General features: G+C 34.6%; 3 protein-coding genes across 5 annotated transcripts in view; 2 read left to right on the top strand and 1 right to left on the bottom strand.

The window, feature by feature from the left end:
* The first annotated feature begins 602 nt into the window (after nt 1-602).
* On the top strand, nt 603-7,226 carry LOC106620499 (cilia- and flagella-associated protein 58). Its single transcript, XM_014239010.3, has 11 exons — nt 603-866; nt 936-1,155; nt 1,224-1,353; nt 1,440-1,734; nt 1,805-2,133; nt 2,203-2,519; nt 4,985-5,163; nt 5,396-5,756; nt 5,814-6,096; nt 6,339-6,477; nt 6,583-7,226. The coding sequence occupies exons 1-11, from the start codon at nt 708-710 to the stop codon at nt 6,871-6,873; spliced, it is 2,703 nt and encodes a 900-aa protein (XP_014094485.2). The 5' UTR covers nt 603-707; the 3' UTR covers nt 6,874-7,226.
* A 547-nt stretch (nt 7,227-7,773) lies between these two features.
* Nucleotides 7,774-12,186, bottom strand: LOC106620497 (cilia- and flagella-associated protein 58). The gene is made up of 11 exons (XM_036368565.2): nt 11,807-12,186; nt 11,512-11,731; nt 11,308-11,446; nt 10,323-10,476; nt 9,933-10,247; nt 9,740-9,873; nt 9,365-9,681; nt 8,877-9,265; nt 8,380-8,813; nt 8,180-8,318; nt 7,774-8,112 (listed from the first exon to the last, which is right to left on the bottom strand). Exons 1-11 carry the CDS (start codon nt 11,906-11,908, stop codon nt 7,840-7,842), a joined length of 2,616 nt encoding a protein of 871 aa, XP_036224458.2. The 5' UTR covers nt 11,909-12,186; the 3' UTR covers nt 7,774-7,839.
* An 11,731-nt stretch (nt 12,187-23,917) lies between these two features.
* Nucleotides 23,918-24,539, top strand: part of snu (ABC-type transporter snustorr) — a 108,281-nt gene continuing 107,659 nt past the window's right edge. Inside the window, exon 1 of one of the 3 annotated variants that reach the window (XM_036368567.2) lies at nt 23,918-24,013. The gene's annotated coding sequence lies outside the window, so the exon portion shown is untranslated. Of the gene's footprint in view, nt 24,111-24,539 lie in introns of all 3 variants that reach the window. The other 2 variants (XM_036368566.2, XM_036368569.2) reach the window with 2 other exon arrangements.

The following is a 24,539-nucleotide window of genomic DNA, read 5'->3' as shown; positions in this document are numbered from 1 at the left end:
GAGTCTTTTGATATCCCTTGGACAGATGAAACCGGGCCAATTCTGGTACCGTAGAAACAGCATGGTATAAAAACTCCAACTTGAGGGAACTACCAATCACTTTCATCGCTCACGTATCTAAAGATAGTGAGACGCTTATTTATCCATTGCTAATAAAACACTTACGCTCTACCGTCGGTTTAGATTCATAAGCTACAGTGCTAGCTCAGTTCTCACTACCTTCTGCTATGATCTGATCACTTTTGATTTATCTAAGGCTTCAAATGCGGTCAGCCAATATTCTTTAATCAGCGACATCTCAATCTTTGTCTCAGACCAAGCACAAGGAACTTGGGAAATAATGACTTTAAGTAGGTATACTTGACTGCTACTTCAACTTCGATTTCGGGATTTTCGAGAATGACTTAATTCAAGGATCAGTCCATTAATTTGTAGCTGAATATTTATTGTAAAAGAGTTTAAAGTTTTGTTTCCATACTTTCCGATTGATAAAAATTAACTTCAATAAAAATATGTATATCGAACTATGTATAATTTATCAAATGCTTAGAAAGTTTTCCGTTATTCCTACCGACCCTATTGGCAATTTGCTTTCACTCAATCACTTATGGCAAATAAATTTATCAAACTGAAAAAATTATATTTTTTAAAGACTATATATACGATTTTTAAGCCAATAAACTACCATAAAAGCATAAGATATCGAAATGCCTCCGAAAAAGGGTAAAGGTAAAGGCAAAAAGAAAAAGGAGGTCGTACTGCCAATACCGGAGCCACAAATTCAATTGTCTGAAATTTCCGTTCGTGAGCGTGATTTAGATTTGCTGGAGGACTTGAATGATGACTTCTTCTCGACAGCCAATCAGGTATATAGAAACGTACATTTAGGCGAACATAGTCACTAATATACTATATATATATATATATTTGTTCAGACCATACAAAAGCTCATGGAAGCGAGTCGCGTTTATGAAGCTTCGAAAATGAAAAAATATGTGGACATAATATTCAATTTACATCGTTATTATGCCGAAGAGGTGAAAGAGACGTCTGTGCTACGGCCACAAGTGATACGCGCAGAGAATAAATTGCGCTTGGCATTGGAGCTGACTGCCAATTCAGAGGAGGCAATGGAACGACTCAGAGAGGCGCTAAGTAAGTCGAATTGTTGATAAAATATTGCAAGTTGCGTATTATAATCATATACTTATTGGCCACTCTAGGTAAGGCCTGGATGGAGAGCGATGCATCGTTATTGCGAGAACAAGATACACAAGAGCGCTTGCAAGAGGTTATGATTAAATGTGAAGGATTAGAGAGTAAGGAAGTAAAGAAACAGGATGATACATCAGAGTGAGTTTATTCTTAAGAATCAATAACAAACTCAAGTATGATCTATAAATAATATTACTACATACTCGTATAATCGCTTTCTTCAGATTTGGCCATTTAGCGAAGTATAAAAACATAATTTTACGTGAACGCGATCGTCTCAATGGTGAAGTGATTGATCTGGAGAAACGTTTGCAATTTCAAAGATATTACTCCGAATCGCTCGAATATATTAATAAGAACAACGAAGAAAGTATGTCGAAATTAAATGCGAATTTGCGTATGCTCGAGACAGAGAAAGGCAATTTCGAAGTAAAAATACGAAGTTTACAAAATAATCTGGACGATCAGAAGGAGATCAATTCGCGTACGGCCTTAAAGATGGAGGCTATAAATCGCGAGGTAAACTAATTTTATTTATAACCTTTCTATTTCAGTTTTATAAATAATTAATAAAAACTTTATTCACCAGTTAGCCGAAACACAAAAGAAACTAGCGAAGAAAGCAGCTGATTATGATCAGCAGAAGCACATTTTGGAGAAACTGCGCAATGATAATGCGATCAATACCAGACAACTGCTGAAGAATGATGAAGAGATCACTGAACTACGTAAGGATCAACGTGATAATGACGAAATAATACGAATGCTGCGTTTGGAGGATAAAGTAAAAGCTAACACGATCGCTCAATTGACCAAGAAATACAAGAAGACGCTACAAGATCACAGTTCTATCTCATCAAAACTGTACAAATTGAATCGGCTGAATCACACACTGGGTGAAGATATCTCACGTCTAAAGTGAGTGGTAGAGTCTTGAATATCGTATTCCGATTTTTCTAACAAAGATGTTATTTTTCTAACATTCAGAAACCAAATTAACGCGTTGGAAAAAGATCTGCTTAATTCCACATACAAGTTCGACGAGCTACGTCGTGTTAAGGAAAATTTGCAACACGAGCGTGAAGCTTTGCGCAGTGAGATCATTAAATTGAACAATCAGATCGCCGATCTCAAACACACGATCATGATGCAGACAATCAATATTGATGGACTGCAACTCGATATAAATAAGTTGAATGTGAAACTCGATGAAGCGCGTATAAATGTATCGAAATCGGAGAAAGAGCGCGACGAAATGGCCCAAGAAGTGGAGACGTTGCACGAACGCATCGAATATCAACAGGGTAAGCGTTTTTGATTTAGTTGGGGTGTAGTCATGATTGTGTAAGATGCGGTACCCAATCTGTGTTTTGCTTGGGGTTACGGCTAAAAGAAAGGAATCTTTAGCGGAGCCACGCCGACATATTCGGTTTAAGGGATCGCTGAAGTCTAATTGTAGCGTCTGTTCACCAGAGCAGAGTGGTGTCCTCTCCCCGCTACTGTTTAACTTCTATATTTTGAGACGCCCTTCACCACCAGAGCATACTGAATTTCTGGAGGTAAAAGTGTAACATCCATAACCGACTATGAAGGGGTTCGAATAGCAATTACCCGCCTGGAGAACAACAAAGCGACAGACGCCAATGAATTGCCGGCCGAGCTATTTAATTGCAGCGGCGAAGAGCTGAAAATGTGTATCCATCAGCTTCTTTGCAGGATATGGTCGGATAAAAGCATTTCCAAAGATTGGAATCTAAGTGTGCTCTGCACATTTCACAAAAAGAAGGATCTCACAAACGCATATGAGGTCCTATCAAGCATAGTGTGTGAAAAACTGAAGTCCATCGTCAGCAAACTGATTGGAATTTGTTATTGTGGCTATAGACCTGGAAAATTTACTGTGTAAACAGTTTTGTTACAAACTACTAAAAATGCGGTAAACTTATAAATTAAATGTGTCATAAAACTTTACTCCCAAAATGATACAAGAGAGCTTAGTAGAAGCCGGTATCAAAAATTGACAAGGGGTGTGGCACCGCTCACTGTTAGGTGAAATCCCATACCTTCGGACCTACTCAACCAATGTTATCCAAACTCGTTGGTGACATTCCTATGATACAATGTAAAAATAGGAGAAATCGGACCAAAACCACGCCCACTTCCTATATAGCACAACTTTAAATTACATCTGATTCATTCACTTTCCAGTATAAAAATCAAGCCATATATCGAGATTAAACTTTGCACAAGGTTTAGTGCCTTTAAAGTATGCTACCTCAGGATTAAAAATTGTCAAAATCGAACCATAACTACCGACTGACTTTTTACCTAACGTATCGGTCAATGTGCAAGATAAATATATAATTTTAATTCGAAGAGAACTCTTTTCTGATAATAGTATGTCTGTGTGCCAAAATGGTTTGAATCGGATCAATAATTCCCTTAGCCTTATATACCTAATATATATTGCTTCGAACTTCCGGCTCACTTTATACCTCCTATGGTATATCGGCCAAGATGTGAGCTATTTTAGTAAAAGTGTGTCAGTGTGGTTTTCTAATAACGGTATAACTTTGCGCCTAAAACGGACGTTTCTTCTGGGTGTTACAAACTTCGAGGCGTTATTATACCCTGCTCAGGTTTTAAATATTTCAAAAGATTATAAAAAAGTACTTAAAAACAAATTACTACTTTTATATTTTCAATCTAAAAAAGAAATAATAATAATACTTTTGAAGAAAGATCGCAAATAGCTGCCTATTTTTTCAAATATTATACTCGTATTAAATAATAGTATTAAAGGAAAAAATAATAAAACAAAGTAATAATAATATTAAATTTATAAGTAATAAAAAATTATTGGCAGAAGTGAAAAAAATTTGGCGAAGTACGTAAATTCGACTTGCTATTATCATAAGAGTAAACGGCCTAAGCTAACATGATCGGTCAGCTTGTACGACGGCTGTATGCATAGTGATACGATCTGAACAATTTGCTCCAAGATTGTTTCGTTGCCTTGGTTTATGCCAGATTGCGTGAAGAAGAAAATAAATATGTTTTTATACAGGGACTTGTTTTTGATCGGTCAATTTACCGATCTGAAAAATTTACAAAGGGTTCACTGACCCCATTAAATATTGTATAAACAAAAGGGGTATAGACGCAAAATGTAAACAAAGGTTGTTGACTTGGATATATGTTAACAAAAGTTGGGGACTTGGCTAAGTGTAAAGGAGTCATTGACCTCATTATGTAAACAAAGGGGCTCTTGACCCGATATGCAGCCTTTTTTATTATGTGAGTAGATATAATTAAGTAGATATAATTGAATGTGAAATAAATTTGTACAAACAAATTAGTGAAGTGTTAGTGGATATAAAAGTAAAAAATATAAATTTTAAATTCATTTTAAATTGAAGAACTACGTATTTCAAATAGCTGAAATTTTCAACTTTAAACACAAAAATCTAGAAAATTATAAGTTTCTCTCTGCTATGATTCTTGCAAGTTGCAAGGGTATAAACTGTTCGGTTACATACGAACTGAGCCCTTGCCTCATTCGTTTTTTAATTGTCAATAGCAATAGATATACAGTAGAAGAGTATGGCGAAGGTCAATGTCAAAAAAATATTTTTCAATTCAACCAAATGAATTTATATAAACAAAACAGAAAATTACAGGAATGAGTTCAATGGAAATTAACAGTTCAAAATTTAAAACCTCTTGTGTTAATAGTATATTGTTAAAAAATAAATGTTTTTCAATTTAGAGCAAATTCAGCTAAAATCGAATCAAGTAACGGATCTGAGTGAAAAACTACAACAAAAACACGTCTCCTTAATCAACGTCAAAAAACAATTGGAAGTGGCGCACTCTGAAAAAATGATTCTCAGACGAAATTTGGAAACGTGCACGCAGGAGCGTGATAACTTCCGAATACTACAAACGGTATGTGAACAATTTGGTTGGTACTTACTAGAGACTAGTTACTCAATCTAGAGATAATTCTTTAATCGTGGCCGAACGAGTCATGATTTCCTTTTCCTACCAACTTTTGATCGCCAAATCTTCGAACTACTCATATATGACCCGATAGTTAACTCGGAATATTCTTTCTTTAAGCGTCTTTGTGATTTTTCACCTTACAGTGATAAAAACTAATTATCTTTAAATCTTTCAGAAAACCAATCATCAAACTCAACAACTCACTGCAGAAATTATGTCGAATCAAAACAAGATCTCCAATCTCAATCTGCAAATAGAGCGTTTGAACAACGATAAAAAAGAGCTGCAGAGTGAGTTGAAAAATAAAGAGAACCTTTTGGCGAGCGTACGTCGAGATTTGCGTGAAATGAAAACGAAAAATGAAAATCTACACAAGACGATACACGAAGATGAGTTGAAGCTCATGAAAATGTCAAATGATCTCGATGAGACGCGCAAGGAGAAGAATCTGATTGGTTTACAGATGGTGCGACGCAACGATGAGATTGTAGTGTTACGCGATAAGCTTAACAATACGCAAACAGCGCTAGATCAAGGTCAACAGATGCATAAGCATTTCTTCTATGCTACTTAAACAAATATTTTCCGCACAGGTCAGACCCAGTATAATCAGCGCGTCGAAGATATACGCCTGTTGAAAATGGAAATAACTAATTTGCAAACGGAACGTGACTGCTTGACGCGCGCCATTAGAAGTACAGCTGATATGCGTGAAGAGATCATACGATTGCAGCGCTCTTTGAATCAAGAACGAATCAAAGTACGTTCGTTGACGGAGGATGCGAAGACGCCCACTGGTGTGCATCGTTGGCGCATACTTAAAGGAGAAGATCCAAATCGTTATCAGTTGCTGGAGAAAGTGCAGATGTTACAAAGGTGAGCGATGAAAATTGAGATAAAACAGACGTTTCTACTGGAATCAGAAACTTCATACGCTTTAATCACTGAGATCCCTCTCAGATACATGTATGATAATATGATAATGATATATTTCAAAATTTATACCCAATATAAGTGAGGTTAAGCTACATAGTGAAATATTTGTGAATGAATATGATAATTATTTCAAAGCTGGTCCGTAAATGCTCTGAATAAAAATGTAAAACTTTATATTTCAGACGTAATCTAAAACAAGAGATACAAAAAGAGAAATTACAGCAGAAACTAGAAGAGTCCCATCGTGTTTGCGACACGCTGAAGCGTGTTGTGGAGAATCTACCAACAACAGATGTTAAACAAAAGCTTGTTGTAACGCAGGTGAGTTTTCATCCATTTTCGTTCAAACTGAAGAGACAACAACAGCACAACAACAACCTCTGTCTAATTCCCTTTATTCATTCTCATTCCATTCTCAACCCTTAGCGCATAAATCGCTCACAACTAAAGAAGTTGAAAGCACTTAGCGCCGAGCTCTCGATCAATCAAATTGAGATGAAAGCGCGCGAATGCATTATTGACGAGTTCAAAGAGACGCTAAAGAAAACAAAGCAGCAACAAAACTGTGAAGAAGAAACCATCACACAGCCCACGCAGTCTGCCCTTTCAAGCGCCGTAGTGCCATACGCCTATTCCAGTCAGGATAATTATATGGACTGTATATTTATTGAGACTAGCGACCATAGTCAAGACATGCAGGAGCTCAAGACTGTTTAAGAACGATGCCGAATCCATAGTTTTTTATGTTTTTAAGCAGAAATTTCAATGTGTGCTCATTCCGTGGTAGAGATGGCCACTTACATGGTAGACCCATTGTAAAAGGAACATCCTAACAAAAACAAATGAAAAATTTTGGCAAGAAGTGCAATGATTTGATTGAAGAACTCTTTCGAAATTTTATAAATAGTCGCATTGGTATTGTGATGTTGTAATTATCATACATGCATAGTATTTTCGACTTCCCAGTATTAGTACGATTTGTTTATGAGTTTCGGAGAGCTTTTTGAATCAGAATTAGCACAGTGCCGATATTGAAATATACGTAATATCGTACATAACCACTATAAAAATCGGGTTTATGTAGTCAACTGTGTTCATTGAACCCTAAGGATTCCTGAACCGTTTGCGTAAGGTTGGAAAACTGCTTCCTGGAACTAATTTTTTGCATTGTCCACCACTTCGGACAGCAGTTTAAGATTCGGTAGATTACGTGACACTCTGCTCTCAGAGTTTAAATCGACCCAAGGGATTTAGATATCTAAATAAAAAAAATAAAATAGTAATACAATCGAAATAATTGGAACCAATATTTGCTTTGAAACAGTCTTAAAAGAAGAAACCAGGAAGACGTCTTGGAAATTTTCCTCAACTCAAGTTTGTCAAGGACTGCTAGTTTTTAGAGGAACCCGTTTTTGTGATATTTGCTCGGGTCAGATTTGAACCTCCAACTCATGAAGTGTTGGATAAACTTTCAATGTACTCTGCTCAAAAACTTACCTACCTACTTCGAATAAGATTAATGTATTGTATCCCAAAACCCGTCTCTAATCTGAGCAGTGACAAATAGAACAGCCTTTCACTTATTTGGTTGGTTCTGAGTAATAGAAAAAGGGGAAACATTAATATTTATTAAATATCTTTCAAAAAAGAAAATATGTTGCTAAACCGACAATGTTCATCCGCTTATACCCCACTTATCAATTTAAAACCAGCACCAAGCGTGCGTTGCATTGTGGGTGGTGCCGAAAAGCATTGTGCCTGCATTTGTACGAGTAGTTGATGTTCTTCCAACAGCTTTTGTTTTTGTCTACGTTCGCGATTAAGTTGCGATTTGGCATCGGTGAGATGCAACTTAAGCTCATCCAGTTTTTGTGTATTATTCCTCTCATCCAGATCTTTAACATGCAGCTCGGCCATGAGCGCCTTCAGTTTGCGTTCTTTGCTTGACAAAGTAGCCTGAAAGTGTACACGAAATCGTAAAGAGCATGCAATATAAGGATCACGGGGTCGATGTCAGACGCACCTTAACATTGTTCAACTCAGCGCGTACTTTGTGACTCGGTAGCTTGAGCATGAATTCTTTCAGAGCCTCATATAGACGCTGTGATTCCTCAAGGGCTTGCTCCTGATGCAGCGCAGATACATTTTGTTGTAGAATCTGTCTGAAATTTGAATAAATTTTATACTTCGTAAAGCATGTGTCTTCCTATTTTCTCTTTATACTTTCTTAACGTTTGTATTTTAAATATGAGATCCATCTTCTCCGGGTCACGTCCCTTAAGACTGCGCCAACGATGTATATTCATCGGTGTCATCATCTCTTCCTGCATGGCGCGCGCCTTTATTCGCTCTTGATTGAGCAGCCTGTGCATTTGTAGTAGCTCTTGCCGCAAATCTGCCGAATTCTCGCGATCTTTACGCAAGACATTACGTTCGGTACGCAGATTTTTGATCTCTACACGCATCAATCGTATGTCCTCTTGGCACTGGGCATAATGCTTCTCCGATTGATTGTAAGCTATTTGAAGGGTTTGCAGTTGATCCTTTAACTGCACACTCTCTTCATTACATTTAGTTAGCGTCGCTGAGACCGTATTCTTTTCATCCCTCAGGTGTTCGACTTCACGTTTGAGCTGTGATAACTTCTGGTTGTCTTCCTAAAATCATAAATGGTTAGGGATTCGTTACGACCATATTGGCTGGGTTGTATGTTAATTGACCTGTAGGGATTTCGAGTACTTGTCGCAATCTTTCTTACGTTCCTGTAGTTCACAGCGTGTGTGTTGATGTCCAAGCTGTGCATAATGTACCTCGGTCTTTAGCAATCGACGCTCTTTCTCGAGTTTGTCGATTTGGACCTGCATTCGTCCGATATCGCCTTCGCGTAATATAACTTTATTCTTGTAGTTCTCGATGATTTCTTGTAGTTTGATGATTTGCTTCTCTAGCTTGATATGTTTATCGTCAGAGGCTTGTAGATTTCGAGCGAAACTATTTTTATCATTTAATAACGCGTCGTGTTGACGCTGTAGATCGCTAGCTTTCTGTTCGAGGTCGCTTATAGTGCGCTTAAGCTCGATCTCGTAGTTTTCTTTTAGTTGTATTTCATCTGTGAGTAAAATTGGGAGTTTTTTAAGAAAATGAAGACCACGTGCACCATACTTTGAAAGTTGGTTTATTAATTAATAATTAATATTATTGTACTCACTTTGCAGTGCATCGATTTTATCCACTAAATGTTGTATTTCATCCACTTTCTTTACTTGCTCTTTCTTCAATTTCATGTAGTCGTCATGCAGTTTCTTCTGACGTACTTCCATAGCATGTATAGTTTCCTTTAGTGATTTTATTTCGTGTTGTGATTCTTGGAACTGCTCGTCTGTTTGTTCGGCCGTCTGATGTTCTACGAATAAGTCACTCCTCAGGCTGTCCCTTTCCTTGGTAAGATGTTCGTTGTTCTTTTCGAATTGATGTACAATTCGTCGCATTGATTCTAATTCCTTATCCTGTGTGCTCAGCTGATTTCTAAATCACGCCAAAAAAAAACTGTATACTTCCAGGCTTACAATAATCTCTCACTCACTTTAAGCGCACATTGTCCTCCTCAGCCTTGATGCGCGCATCATTCAACGCGGCATATTTCCGTGTTGTATTCTCCTCGGTTTTGTGCAGCTTTGCGTTATCGCGCTTTAGCTTGATAATTTCATCCTCGCGCATCTATAATGAAAGTACCGTTTTGGTATCTAAATTGTCACCGCACATATTTTACTACTCACTTTGAGCAAACTGATGCGTTGTGCTAAAGCTCGTTTGTTCTCATCACGATCTTGGGTCGCATACTCGAGTTCGACTACAGTTTTTGCCAGTTTGTTACTGACGGTGTTGTGTTGCGTCTGCAGATGGTCTAGATTGGTCTTCAATGAGAGTATTTGTAGATTTTGTCGTACTTTCATTTTGGTTAACTGTTCATTGTGTACTTTGATTTGTAGGATTTTTTCTTTGGCTTTGGTCTCTTCATTCCGAGTTTGTGCCAGTTCTTTTTCAAGCGCGTCCAATCGTTTACGGTTATTGTAGGACTCGTTGCATGTTTCCTGGAAAAAGTTGAGATTTTAGAAAATTGCAAAAATCGCTGGAGTCTCTTGGTTCAGTCAATTGTATAACTTTACATCGAGCAACTTGACCATGGCTTTATTCTTTTCCTCCAGCGTTTGTGTCATGGCTTCCACTTCTGCGGTATATAGTCGCTGTATTTGCAGACGTTTATTGAGATCACGGATCTCATTGTTAAGTTTTTCGCGTTCCTTTTGTTCATCGCGTTTACTGTTTGGTGAATAAGAAGATAAATTATTCAAAGTAAGTTTTGTTATAATTTGTATTATGAAACTATTAGTACTATATATATGTAGAACTCGTATTAAGGATATGACAACAGGATTCGTGAACTTTAACATAACTAAAAATGACGGATTACCTGTGTTAATGATATTTTCGTTTCTGAATAATCGATAACTTACAAAACCGCTTTGGTGGCTTTGGCTTCGATGACTGCCACTATATTGTTTTTGTAAGTGACCCGCTGAGAGACTAATGATACTTTTGGATCTACCATCTTGAATACTTTTGTTTGGTATTTTGTACCCCCCTGTCACCCCGAACAGCTACTTTGAAAATAGTTAAAAATTATAAAAAATTGTTAAAACCTTGTATGCTTTTTTAGTCAAACTTTTGACCTATTTCTCTGGAATGCGAAATTGTTCAGACTTATTTTTCCTGATAATTATTTTAATAAAATTTTTGGGTTTTCTTCTCGGAGGAAAGTATATATTTTTAAAAATTGAAAGGTTTAGGAGAATATGTCTTCAATAACTTTTTATCTATTCACTGTCAGTATTTAACGAGAAAGATCGGTGAGTTCGGACGCTGACTATATAACGCCTAAACTTATAGAACACTCTTGCTGCAAAGGTTAAATCAGCCATCAGCATTTTTTCTACATTTATTGGCTTTCAGACTGCCCACTCGATAAGAAGAGAACATGTGTGAAGACAACAGTTAGATCGATTCTTTAAAAAAAAGTAAAGAAAAGAATCATCCGAGCGTATTAATGCGTAAGGACTTTTTAATACTTACGACTTCTTAATACCAACTCACCTCTGCAGTCCAGAGCGCTTATCGCTTAAATGCTCCACCATTTGCTCTAGAGAATCTACTTTTTCTCTCATTTTCAGCATTTCCTCCTGGGCGGCTTGCTCACGTGATTGTGCCGCGTCCTTTTGCATCCACGCACTTTCTGCTTACACAATATATATGGATTCTAAATAAATCGATGAAAAATATAGCATTTTATTTACTCACCGATAACGGTTCGCAATTCGGCTATCGTATCCTGATCAATTCGACTCAATTTATTTACATGATCGAGTCGGTCTTTCAAGCGTTTTATCTCTTCGCAGAGCTCTTGACCATGTAACTGTTCCATATGCCAATCGGACTTATAGCGATTGGAGCAAATTACCATGCGCTGGACATTATCGGCATTATCGTGGGTATCCTTCTGGCGCAGCGCTTTGGTTATCTAGCGAAGATTGTTAAAAAACAAAAATGCTCCAAAATAAAGCTTTATTTATTTTTTCTCAGAAAGTAACGTTACCTCTGGCACTTTGTCCATTAATTTTGTATAGAAATCATCATCGAAATCTTCCGGCACCAAAGGCTCGTCATCCGAACCGGAAGCTCTGGAACCTGCACTCATTTTTAATGATTTTACGGTATTTTTGTTAACTTTTAGAAGATCTTTAGTATAGTTATGCGATTTGCAGGCTGCTTTTCTATTCAGCTAATTTCTAACAAAATGTTTATTGACTAAATAACGGTATTTTTTGCTGTTGCCAATGCCGGTATTATTGCTTGCTTGTTGCTCTTGGCCATGGCATGCTATGGCAACTGGTTATTCGTTTCGTTGTTGTTGTTGCCACTGACAATAAGAAAATTGTTTCAAGGAAGTGTTACACATTTCTTCATAGTATACTTGTTTACATAAAGCCTTTTCTAACAAGCGTCATTCAAACGAGTACCACTCTCTTCGTATATACTACAAGGGTTGTTCGAAAAGTCGGTGATTCTAAATAAAATTAATCGAACCTAATCGGTGATAAAACTAAGTAAAATTGATATAGATTTATATACAAGTATATATAAATGTTCAGGTTGACAAGACGGGTTGAATTCCGAGTGACTGTTTATTCGAGGAAGCAATAATATTGAGTATAAATTGCGATATCTTAATGAAATTTGGTACATGTGTTCCTTGGCTCCCAAGAGATATTGGTATTGCATATTTGCGGTATCGAAGAAAATGCTGTTAATCGAAAATTTATAAAATGCTATAATTAACTCACAAATTAAGATACAAATTACATTTTTATGACAAGTAGTGACAACGGGCGAAATCTGGCTATAACCACGCCTATTTCACATATACAACAATTTTAAGTTCCATAAGATTCTTTCACTTTCCACTATACTAATCAAAAACCAATGAAGACATCAAAATACAACTTTTATTGGCGAACTTCCAATTGACTTTTTACCGCATATATCGGTCAATATGTGAGTTATCTTAATTAAAGTTAGATATAGGCTTTCTATGATTATTGTCTGTAATTGTGGCGACAATGGTTATATTCGCGTCAATTCTTCAACTATGCAGTTGATTTTAAAAAGTTTATTTAGGTCAATATATGCCATATTTTAATGAAATTAAGTCCTTTCTTAACCACTAACTGAATATGAATGAAATCGGTCTTAACCCCGACCCCTTATATAATATTAATCTCAAGTGCTTGTATGGAAAAATTATTTATTAAAATGTGCCTCCGACTTTGATCTCTGACCACTCTGACTTCGCCTTCCATATTGGTTTAAATGAAAAATATATTATCACTGACTCACTTCTTCAAATTTAGAAACAAAAAAGAAGCTCAGGATGAGATAGTAATATTTACTCGTACTGTTGTACCTCGAAAATTTTATTATTAGTTATAGATTGATCATTGATAAAGACACAATGTATATATCACAGAAGACTCTAATTTTTTCTCTTTTTCTGCGAGATGGTTTCTTTCGGCATTTATTTTTGACGACAGGACCACAAAGAAGGAATCCTTATCTTTATAATTCTGAGTTCGGTGTTAAAATTTTTTTTTACAAAATGTAATACTTGAGACCACTAAATTTTCGAGGTAGTCCGTATTTATGAAGAGTCAGTCAGGTATGAAAAAAGAGTAGTTTCCTCAAATATCGATAATGTGTAATTAAGAGCTATGGGAAGATATTTGTATTCGTACCCCCACCCTCGTACTAAAATATATATACATTTACATATATATGTATGAGCTTATGTATGCAGTTGGCTGGAGCTGCAACAAATTGCTACAACAACAAGTGGAAAGACTTGTGCTGGTTTTGTTGTAAGATTTTCTTTATTTTCATTTGTCGGTTCGCTATTTTGCTTAAATTTTCTCTTGACTCCCCACCAATTGGACGCATGCCGGGTAAATTGTGTTCCTGTAATGCCAACTATGACATTATGTCGCTTATTAATGAATCGCTCGAGTGACTGGTTGAGTTTAATTTTAACAAACAAACATACAGCTGTCATCTGAAAGCAATTGCTACAAACACACACATATATATAAGCTCACTCATGTATACAATTTTACATGGGTATGTGGTCAAATAAGCTAGTTTACAACAACAAAGGTAAAGTTAAAAAAATAATGGATGCATACCTATTATTGTGTGCATGTGTGTTTGTATGTCACATTATCTTTTGCACCAATTAACTTATTGGCATACTCTACATAATCGCAACTTTTGGCTTCCCACTCTAATACATAAGTATGCATGGCGTTATAATAGGAAATTGTTGTTTTTGCGCTTTCATATAGTTTAATTAGTTGTTTGTGTAAATGTATCAATGCAGTAAAGGCAAATGTGACTCCCACGAACTCACTTCCGCCTCGGTTGCATTTGGGGCACATAGTTTATTATGTAAGTACTATGGCTCTCAAGCATTACTTTTCACATTCAGTTCTTTCTCATACTTTTTTATGAAGATTTTTCGAAAAATTATTTGTTATGGCTCCATTTCCGCATTGAACACAGGATATTACGTTTCTATGGCGCATGAAAAGTAAGTGAAATCGGTATTTTTGACAAGTTGAAAAGTGAGTCGCTTAGAGAGGTATTGTGTGTTTTCTAGCGACTTATACATTTTTCAATATTTCGATTTTTTTCCAGGTGGCAACACACTTCAATATGTTAACGAAAGAAAACATTTTAAAATTAAAAAAAAAAACATTAAAATTACATATTTTACAAAAATGTAATATTTATATTTTAGTTTAATTTCAATAATGCAGGGTTACCCGTTTAAACATATCCGTTTAAAACATCCTTTAAATTCAATGGTTTGGTATTTATACCGAAATATCACAAAACTTTATTTAGTTAGTTTCATGACAGTTCATGGCAACACTATTTATATTTCTTTTAACAAATATTTCTAAAATATATTTGATTATATTAGGTCAAGTACAAGGTTCGTTCGGTTTTTTATTGAATTTTCAAAAGATGATAACTTTGTGTACATTTGTCCGATTTAAGTCAAATATGCGCCGTTTTGTTCGTAAACTTGTTGCCATTCATTTCATTATACCCGTCTCGTATTATTAGTATGTTTATTTTAATTTATTTAAAAATTTCTCCAAAGAGATTTTTTTGGAACACATAAAAATGGCAACCTTTTCTTAAATAATTTTAGATAAACATTTTAGTCAGTTGAAAGCTCTACTCAAAAAATGTTTAGTTTTAAAAATTTGAGTTTTTTACCGATTGTAAAGATTTATAAGTATAAATTTAAAACTAAAACAGACGTTAACTTCGGTCGCACCGAAGCTATAATAGCACTATAAGGTACCTTGTTAAATAAAAAAGTTTTCCTTACAGGAACTTGAGTTTGATCGATCGGTTTTGATAAATGAACAGCTTCAGTAAAATTAAGCAGCTTGTGTTAAATCTCAGATCGATATCTCAAAAACTGAGGGAGTAGTTTGCGTACATACCGACAGACGGACGGACGAATGGAACGCAGACGGGCATGGCTAAACCAACTCAGCTCGTCATGCTGATCATTTATATATAAAATATATAGGGTCTCTCTCTTTCTGAGTGTAAGAAATTTCGTGGCAAACTAATTTTACCCTGTTCAGGGTATTCACAAGTGGATATAACCCTTTAAAATTTGTGCAGAGAACTCAAAATAACAAGATTTAATTTGTTGGAAGCTACTTTTAAAACACTGCGTACCATCTATTTTTTTAAATATTAAAATATTACGTTCTTAACACTTTTGCAACAAATCTAAGAAATAATATCTATTCTTCGTCCTAAATATTTTATAATAATATTCCATAATCTCTCTGGCAACGCTTGTTTATACCATTTCTTGATGCTCTTTTTTCCACATATCTCTTCAATGCTTTACTCTTTTTATAACAACTAGTTTATGAGCAACAAATCGCTTAAAACGACTGTAACCACCTTCACCAAGCTCGCGCCAACACGCTCACATAGTAAACTGATTAAAAAACAACAAAAATGACAAAAACAAAATTATAGTAAATTTTACTTCCTGCTCAATATGCCGGCATGAACGGCACTGTGTTTAGTAGTGAAAAAGTAGTTGATTTCCCACTCAACGAAAGCAGCAAATCGCAGCCAACAGCTGCATGCAACAGGCGTTGACTTCTGCGCCGACTGGGACTGCGTTGGTGGCGTCGCGCTTTCGCTCTCACTTTTTGACGGTAGCCATGACATTGCTGGCTTTTGTTGTAATACTCTATTAACATGTTTTTGTAGACACACACACACATATACATATACACATATGCATTGCTTAAATGAGCAAATGTTTATACATTTTTTATATGCAAAGTTACTCAGGCACATACACACACACACATGTATCTGTTTGTTTGACATATGTCTGTGAGTTGGCGCGCGCCATGTTCGCGAACCGAAATATTCAACTAAATGTCACTTAAACGCAACGGACAACGCCAGATGACGCAGCGAGCAATGGCTTGGCTTTCAACTTTCTTCGATTCCATTTCTTTGCCATGTGAAAATATCGCACACACACATTAGTATGTATGTATGTGTATATTGTGCATATTTATATTTAGCTATAATATTTTTGTTCATATTAATTTTGGTTTGTTTCGTAGGGTCGGTCGGGCGGTGGGTCTGCGGTTAACGGGGTTTGTCTAAATTTACTGCCTGATTGAGTTTTTATGCTCGTTACAGTTATTTCGCACTTTTCACTTACTCAAATATGCATACATATCTACATTCCTGCAGACGCACGTGTTTTAAATTTAATATACCTGCTATTGTCTTTCAAATGTGGGGAAAGATGATGTGGATTTATCATTTTCGAGTTGGTTGTAGTTTTTTAGTTCATATATGTACATATATACTATGTTCATAATAAATAATATGTATGTAAACAAACCTAGATACATAGTTAAAGCATTACGTGTTACACTTGGTTGACATACATATATGGTATAAGTACATACACACATATACACACGGGTGCGAATTTCGCATAGAAATAGGGTGACAAATTAGGAAAATAATAGGAAGTTTATGTTGCAAAAAGGGGTGGACATTAATAAAAGTATTTTGAAGGTATGTGAGAAATTTGTAAAATAAAAAAAAGCTTCATTTCTAATAGTTGTTGTGCTATGGCAGGCATTATTGGCGTTCCAAAAATGAGCTAAAACAACAACAAAAAACCAAAACAAAAATGCTGAAGGCACTGAAGGTCAGCCACAGCTTATAACAAGTCTACGGAAAAAGTGGATTAAGCGTTGGCATATTTGTATTGGCTCAGGAACTTTTGAAGACGATAATGGAACTATAGTTTTTTTTTAAGGCCGGACCCTTTGCGAATTTTTGAAAGCAATTTCTTTGTAAACGATGCCATACAAACTGATTGATCAAACTCAAAATAAAGATATTTTAATACCCTTGTATGCTATAAAAAATGCGTCTGTGAAAGGTGTTATAACTTTCATGCAGCGGAAGTTAACATTTTTTTTAATATTAATTTTGTTTTTTATATAATTTTTATTTTATTTTTATTTTTTTAAATAATGGACCGTAGTAATAAATTGCATGTGATGGTTAAATCGTTGATTAAGCATGAAAAAGAAAGTAAAAGTCGGAGAAATAGTAATATGTATTTAAAAAGTGTGTATGTATGCATGTTAGCGGTAATCTTGGATTTCATCGATTATATAGTCACATATTTTTGGCATATTTCTTTCGGAAACTCGGAGCTTAAATAGCCATAGGAAATGGCTATAAAATTAAAGATGGAGATTTTAACTTTTTGAATTTGCAAAGAAAAAAAAACAAAATAGAAAGATATAAAAAACTTAAATAAAAAACAAAAATTAAAAAGTAAAAAATAAAATAATCTGTTATCTAGCTTTGCTACTAAGAATATATATACATTGTTGGCTTATTTTTTGGCAAGTAATATACAAGTATTGCCAGCCAAAAGCTTGACGCCGCTGACGGACCAATTTTTGAAATATAAAGGTTCATGCATTTCCTTTTATTTTTATTCTTTTGTTTTTATTTGATAATCTTTCTAAATTAAATTATTTATTTATTACATATTTAACTTAAAAATACTTTTGCTTTGAGTGCAAAATTCTATTATCACAACTTTCACTCCGAATTTTCCTCATTAATTTCGACCAGCAAATGCAAACAATGAGTAAACGAGCAAATTAAGTGTGAAGGAAGTTAAAGAGGTGTCGGCGCCGGCGTCGTCGTCGGCGTCGCTGCCGTTTACGTTTTCGTCCGGAATGCCGCAGTCATAAGTGGTGTAAATATTGAACTGGAAGCAGCTGATTGTGGCACATTAAACAAAAAGTGAAAAAGAAAGAAAAGAAAGATATTCATTTGTGAATCACGTAATGGACAATGCTTTGGAACGAAGTCATGAACGCGCCGTTTGTTATTATAAATATAGGTGGGGGCAGGTATTCGTGTGTGATATATGTAGACAATTTACAGATTTCTTTTCGATAAGTTGTTGTTGTAAATATATGCATATATTTGACTTTCGGCGGCGTGTAGATAATAATACATATTACGTAAACTCTATTATCATTCAAAGAAGTGAATCGAATCAATTGGTTTCATTTGGTGGGGAGTGAAAAGTGTTTCATAGCGGTGTTTTCGTATATAAATAAAGTGTGTATGTGTGTGTGCATGCGTGTTTGCCGTTTCAATGACAAGCATGTTAATACATATTAATTTTTGAAAACTCATTCAGCTGTGTGGGAACTGGTTGGATGTAAGTTAGTCGAAGAGCTTAAACAGGTAGTACGTATATATGCTTATATATAGGTACACTCAGCGAAAAAAAAATCCACGCACTTTACAGAGTGACTATATATAGCGCAAAGCTTAGGTTCATGTTATCTTAGGTTAAACAGTTTTTTTTTGAGAGTCAACCTTTTTTATTTACTTCATATTTAAAGCATTTTTACATAATATAACAAACTTATAGTTTAACACTTGTTTTAGTGAAAAAGGCAAACACACACTCCTAACAACACATAGTACTATAGTGTGTTATGAACAATAATACAATTTTTAAACAGTTTAATTTACATATTTCACGTTTTATGTATCTTGTATTTAATAATAGAATAGATAATATAGCAAAATAAAATTATTTGTTAGAAAAAAATACTTAAAAAATACTAATAATATATTAATATATAATATTCGTTTATATATTAATATATAATATTATTATATTATATACTATTGGTTAAGGCATGTATTCAAACCAGCGTTGAAGATAATTTTTATTAACTTCTTCATTTTAGTTATTTTTACCCTAGTAGCTTTGTGAAATATTGCATTGATTGTTCCAGCATGTTGAAAGCGATCAGTAATGCGCATCCGTTTAATTTGTCATTCATGACAAGGTTTTATTTTTTTCGAACGCCCACTGCTCTTTTTATGATTTTAAGAATGAAAATTCGTATAATCGGAATTATAAAAAAATTTCGATAACGTGGATTTTTTTTTCTCTGAGTGTATATGCATGTGTGTCAAAACGGAAATTGCGTATTTTCGAAATCAAAACACTTTTTTGTTTAAAAAATGTATTTATTATTAAAAAAAATTTATTTCTTTTATTCAAAAAATAAAATATTTTTTTTTGTTTTTTTTTTTATAAATTCCAAACATTTTTAATGAGAGATTTAATTATATGTATGTAATATTTCTCGCTTCACACTATAGTATTTTAATCGTTGATTGTTTAATTAACTGGGTGAAATAGAAAGATACGATTTATAGTCGTTTTATCGTTCCACAATACTCTAGTACCAAAAATTGTTTCTCGGGGTTACTATCCAATCATGATTCTAATGAATATACTAAAAGTTACAAAAGTTTATTTAACCCTTTGTTATTAAATGACCTCCATGTTCTAGAAGAGCAGATACAATATTTTAATTAGATATTATGAATTTAATTTGTGACATATTAAGCTTGGAGATCTTTATTAGTGTAGTTCGTCTTTAGCAAGCTTTTATCCACCTCCAAACGGCTATTTGATTTTATACCATCGAATTTAATCCAGGTTGACAAAAAAACAAAATTTTAAATATTTTAATACTAGTACTTATTAGCGCCTTCAAAATAGGACCCCTTTAAGCCATGCTAAGGCTTAGTACAATTTTTCACACACTTCTTACAAAGCTCAATGATGAAACTTGCGTTATTTTGAGATACTGTTATGGAGTCAGTGATATACTTATAAGAGTCGCTTGAATTGCGTTGGAAAATTTTATGTATTTTATGTATACAATAGTATAATTTAATTTAATTTTAATAACTAAACATTTTACACTCTTGCAACTTGCAGAATCCAAGTCGGCTAAATATCTTCAGGTGTTGGCAAAACTCCATATTCAAAAATGGTTAACTTTATTGTTCGACGAAATTGTGCATGGATTACAAACAAATTTGATATTATTTAGGTTATATTATAGGTCATAGACTCCTTTAGTTTTATTGCTATATTTTAGTACTTTTCGTCAAATAGTCAGCCATACGCAGTGGGCTCCACATATTTGTCGTCTGCGTTCTTGAAAAGTTATAGTTCGATTTGAACAATGTGAGCAGTGCCACGTCCATCGTCCGAATTTCACACCGGCTCTTATAACATAAAGCCATCACACACCTTCTCGGATGTAAAATTTTATGTATCTGAAGCATTTAGCTATTGGCTTATTTGTTTTTGTTTTACTTTAAGTAGTTTTTAACAAAACCGTTATATGTGGAGTGGTCGTGGTTATCGTCCGTTTTCACACTGCCGGTAGGTGTTCTTAAAGGATTTGTCGTAAGCGAATTTGGTTAATTTAGCCTTAATGGGGAGATATGTACATTAAAACTTTTAGAGGGTGGGGCCGTGTACATTTTTTCAAAACTTTTGGCCGACAGGTGCCCATTGCTACTGCAACTACAAGTAATTTGGTACTTAGTTATGGCATTTGATAAGTTTTCGATGAATGGCGTTTTATGGGCGTGGCAGTGGTCCGATTACGTTCAACTACGAACTCTACCTTACTTTATTGCCCAGGAACACGTGTTTACATATAATTTATATATTTTTACAGCTTAGTTACAGCTTGGATTTCCACTCGTTTCGTCATCTTAATCACGCTGCAGTGAAATAAGGGTGCCTAACACTATATCTAACTCGATTATTTTTAGGTGAAACAAACAAATGTGATATATGTACATTTTAAATAATTTGACTTGTTATTATAATATAAATGAACTTATTCTTTACTAATTAAATAATTAAATTAGGTATTCTCTGAGTTCATTAAGTAAATAAAAATAATTAATTGTACAAAAACAAAAAAAAACGTGTTTGTGGTTTTCATTTGTCACAACAGCGGTTCGACATTCTACGCTGAGTGTAGTGAACCGCTTATCCTCATATGAGAATATAACAAAGCATTGATGAACTTTGACCGCGCTTCTCAATCAATATACTACCATCTAATATGATAGAACAACCAAATGAAGGATTTGGTGAGACAAGTTTTCACGAATGAAAAAAAGCTCTTAGGAGAGGCGATGAGTGTAAAAAATATTTCGAAAAATTATAAACTTAGCTTCCGCCAGGTTTCGAACGCACAAATCAACGCTTGTTAGCCATGCATCCACTCGCTTACCACTCACCTCAGCATGCTGTTAGAATTTTTTTTATTCGCTGTTGTTGCAATAACTTGTTTATGGCATTTTATCGGCGGTAAGTATGTTATTGTTCAACACAATGCGAGTTGATGTTGGTCAATGACGCTGATCGGTATTATTTTGCCACGCCATTTTTACAATTGTCTGTGCAATAAAGAACCCGTCTGCCTCTGCAAACGTTTGACTAAGCATGTGTAAACGTAATTTTACACAATAAACAAATAAAACCGAGATTAAGAAAATTCCAAATGACTTGCTGGTTGCTTAGTTGCTTATTGCCGTTGCAATGAACTCTGTCATGACTCGCCTTGGTGGCTTTTTGTGCCCGCGTTGGTAAGTTTGGCGGCATCGTATATATATAACTTTTATTCTTCTTCTTTGAGTGTCATGCAATCATTATGTGGTAATTTTGTATTTCTGTGGATCTTTGGGTGTAAAAACACTTGTTTGGTTATGAAATTCTGTTCAGGTTCGTGTCTTAAGTCTTTTATAACTATATCTATATTTGCTCTCTGCATTTATTCTAGTTTTCTGTCGGGAAATATTTAAATGTACGTTGTTGGAAGGGATAAAATATATGTGTGTTAAGTATACAGAAGCGCTTTTTGAAACTTCTAGCTATTGAAGAGAACATAAGCCCCAATTTGAGAGTAGTTATTGCAGTTAGATTAAGTTTGGATTTAGAGCGAGTATATAATAAAAGGAAGTTAGAAGTTAAATGGAAATGGAAGCGTATGTAAGATTAGAAAAAGGGTTTAGTAAAAGAAGAATAGTAAATATTATGTGTAAAAATAACAGTAAGAATTTATTTTAATAGTTGAAATTGGTCGAAGACTGAGTAGAAACAAGAAGGGAATAAAATTATTATCCCATATTTAAACCACAGTCAAAGTAAATTTGAAAATAATTTGAAGTCCTTCATAAATGTAATAAAAATCTTCTATTCTATTTTTCTATAATTCTTCCTTTTTTAAAGCTCTGCAGATCAATTTGCATCAACCTATCGAATTTCGAGGAGAACGGTCCGTTAAATTTTGAGGTATAAGCGTATTTGTAAGTTTGTTGTTATATATTTTTGATAATAATTTAGATTTTTAAGCCGCTCTAAACTACAAAAAAATATTTTTTTTTGAAGCCAAGAGGTTAGTCCTTCGATCATTCACTTATAGTGAAAATAATTTTTTATTATAATTAAAATAAAAAAAAATTCGCAAATTGGTAAAAAGGCTTAGTTACATTAGATAGATAAAATATAATATTCTGAAAGCCAAAGAACTAATAAAAGGGAGGGTCTGAACGTGATAGTACCTCCGCTGTTTACAGTAAAAAGCTTTTGTTTAAGTATGAGGAAAGAGAAGAGCTTAACGGTGCTCTAAGTAACTAAGACAAATAACAAAAACATTTTGGAAAGTCTTTTGAATTAAGCAGTGGAGCCGAATTAATAAATCGTAGTGATGCTTTGCTTTCACAACAAAAAAATATATTTAAAAAAAAAAAAAAATTTACTTGAAAATTTATGATTCTCCTTTCATTCTTTTTCTTACAAAAAAATAAATTAAATTAAATTGAATTAAGCTCCAGACCGTCTAATATTATTTTGCACTAAAGTTCCCAGAGTATTTACTGATAGTTGAGTCATATTACAAATTTTTTTATCCACCAATCTTGTAATATTGAACACTGTGTTTGTATTGTACTTCCTGATTATTTTTTGATGTTTGTGTTTTCACATCAATCGCCGGCAGCGTCGTTCCTGTTTTCTGCTTTACTATTTTTTTGTGATAAGTTTTTTAGTTTTATATGCACTCTCTTTCTCAATTTCAAACGTGCCACCTGCTGTTTACCTGCACTCAGTCTATGAGCAGTTTTTGAGAGCGACTCTTCAACAACAACACTTGAGTGTCGACTATGATTTTCTGCATCATTTCCGCTTTGCGTCGAAGCTTCAGTGACGCTTAAGTTGCTTACAAACACACACATCACGATGAACTTAAATTTGCTCAGCAGTTTGTTTATCAGCTGCCGTTTAACTCGTCTGCCAGCCCTCGGCTATCAAGCTGTTGAATTTTTTTATTAATTATCACTCTTAATTTTCTACAACAGAGCTCTCTGTTTACTTCTCCAAGCGTTTCACTGGCGCATGTTGTTTTGTCATTGATTTTGGAGTATTTTGAATTTCAGTTGGTTAATGGCGCTCAGCTGGCGATTTTCGGTGCTGATTATCTTCACAGCACGGCAGAAGTAGACGCGCCACTTTGCTTTCGCTTTCAATTTCTTTCTGCTCGTGTGTTGGTGAACGCGCTGCTCTGCTCTGCACGATCTTCCAATAAACGCTGCAGCCAAATATCGGCTGTCGGTGAGTCTTGCGCTGAACGCAGTGGCGGCTAATAGTTGCTGTTAGGTGCTAGAGTGCTTCAGCTGTGCCGTTGGTGAAGTCTTTATAGCGCGTCTTGCCTTTCAATCGCAAAATAAGGAATTTCCAAAGGTTTTCTTGCTTTTAAATATCGAAGTTGAAATTTCGTAGTGTTTTGTTTTTGTTTACATAAACAGCTGAGCAGCGCGCGCGCCGTTTTGCAATAACGGTAAAAATTTAATACTTTAAAAACTAACGAAAATTTCCTTAACTAGTGAAGTTTGTGTGCGAGTATTATAAAAAAGTGGCTATTAAGAAAGAAATATAATACAAAAGTTGGATTATTAAACACGAGTTATAAGAATAATTGGCATTTTTAGCATGGAAAGTGAACTTTGTAGTGTCTTGTTTTTGGAGTGTACATATATCTATAATTCTACACATAAAAACAAAGTTTGGGTATATGTAATGGTCTGATAATTAAATTTGAATAACTGGAAAACTGAGATATTGAAAAACTAATCAAATCATGTGCTTATTTGGAAATAAAGTTCTTTCATACTTTATTGTAGAGTTGATTACATTGATACTTTCAAGCTTCATTTTGAATTCTTGACTTATTTTTTTGTTTTTTTATTTTTATAAAAAGTCGTGAAGT

This window comes from Bactrocera oleae, chromosome 2 (genome assembly GCF_042242935.1).
Source record: "Bactrocera oleae isolate idBacOlea1 chromosome 2, idBacOlea1, whole genome shotgun sequence".
Taxonomy (NCBI): domain Eukaryota; kingdom Metazoa; phylum Arthropoda; class Insecta; order Diptera; family Tephritidae; genus Bactrocera; species Bactrocera oleae.
The sequence above is the reverse complement of the archived record's forward strand: the minus strand, read 5'-3'. Positions and strand labels throughout refer to the sequence as shown.

What these genes read in the sequence shown, in the direction of transcription:
- LOC106620499 (XM_014239010.3), top strand. Translation starts at nt 708, where the DNA reads ATGCCTCCGAAAAAGGGTAAAGGTAAAGGCAAAAAGAAAAAGGAGGTC. An exon ending in ACGCATCGAATATCAACAGG is followed by an intron (nt 2,520 to 4,984) that starts GTAAGCGTTTTT and finishes TTTTCAATTTAG; the next exon opens with AGCAAATTCAGCTAAAATCG. An exon ending in GCAAACAGCGCTAGATCAAG is followed by an intron (nt 5,757 to 5,813) that starts GTCAACAGATGC and finishes TTTTCCGCACAG; the next exon opens with GTCAGACCCAGTATAATCAG.
- LOC106620497 (XM_036368565.2), bottom strand. Translation starts at nt 11,908, where the DNA reads ATGAGTGCAGGTTCCAGAGCTTCCGGTTCGGATGACGAGCCTTTGGTG. An exon ending in AAGCGCTCTGGACTGCAGAG is followed by an intron (nt 10,477 to 11,307) that starts GTGAGTTGGTAT and finishes TTCACCAAACAG; the next exon opens with TAAACGCGATGAACAAAAGG. An exon ending in AACGCATCAGTTTGCTCAAA is followed by an intron (nt 9,874 to 9,932) that starts GTGAGTAGTAAA and finishes CTTTCATTATAG; the next exon opens with ATGCGCGAGGATGAAATTAT.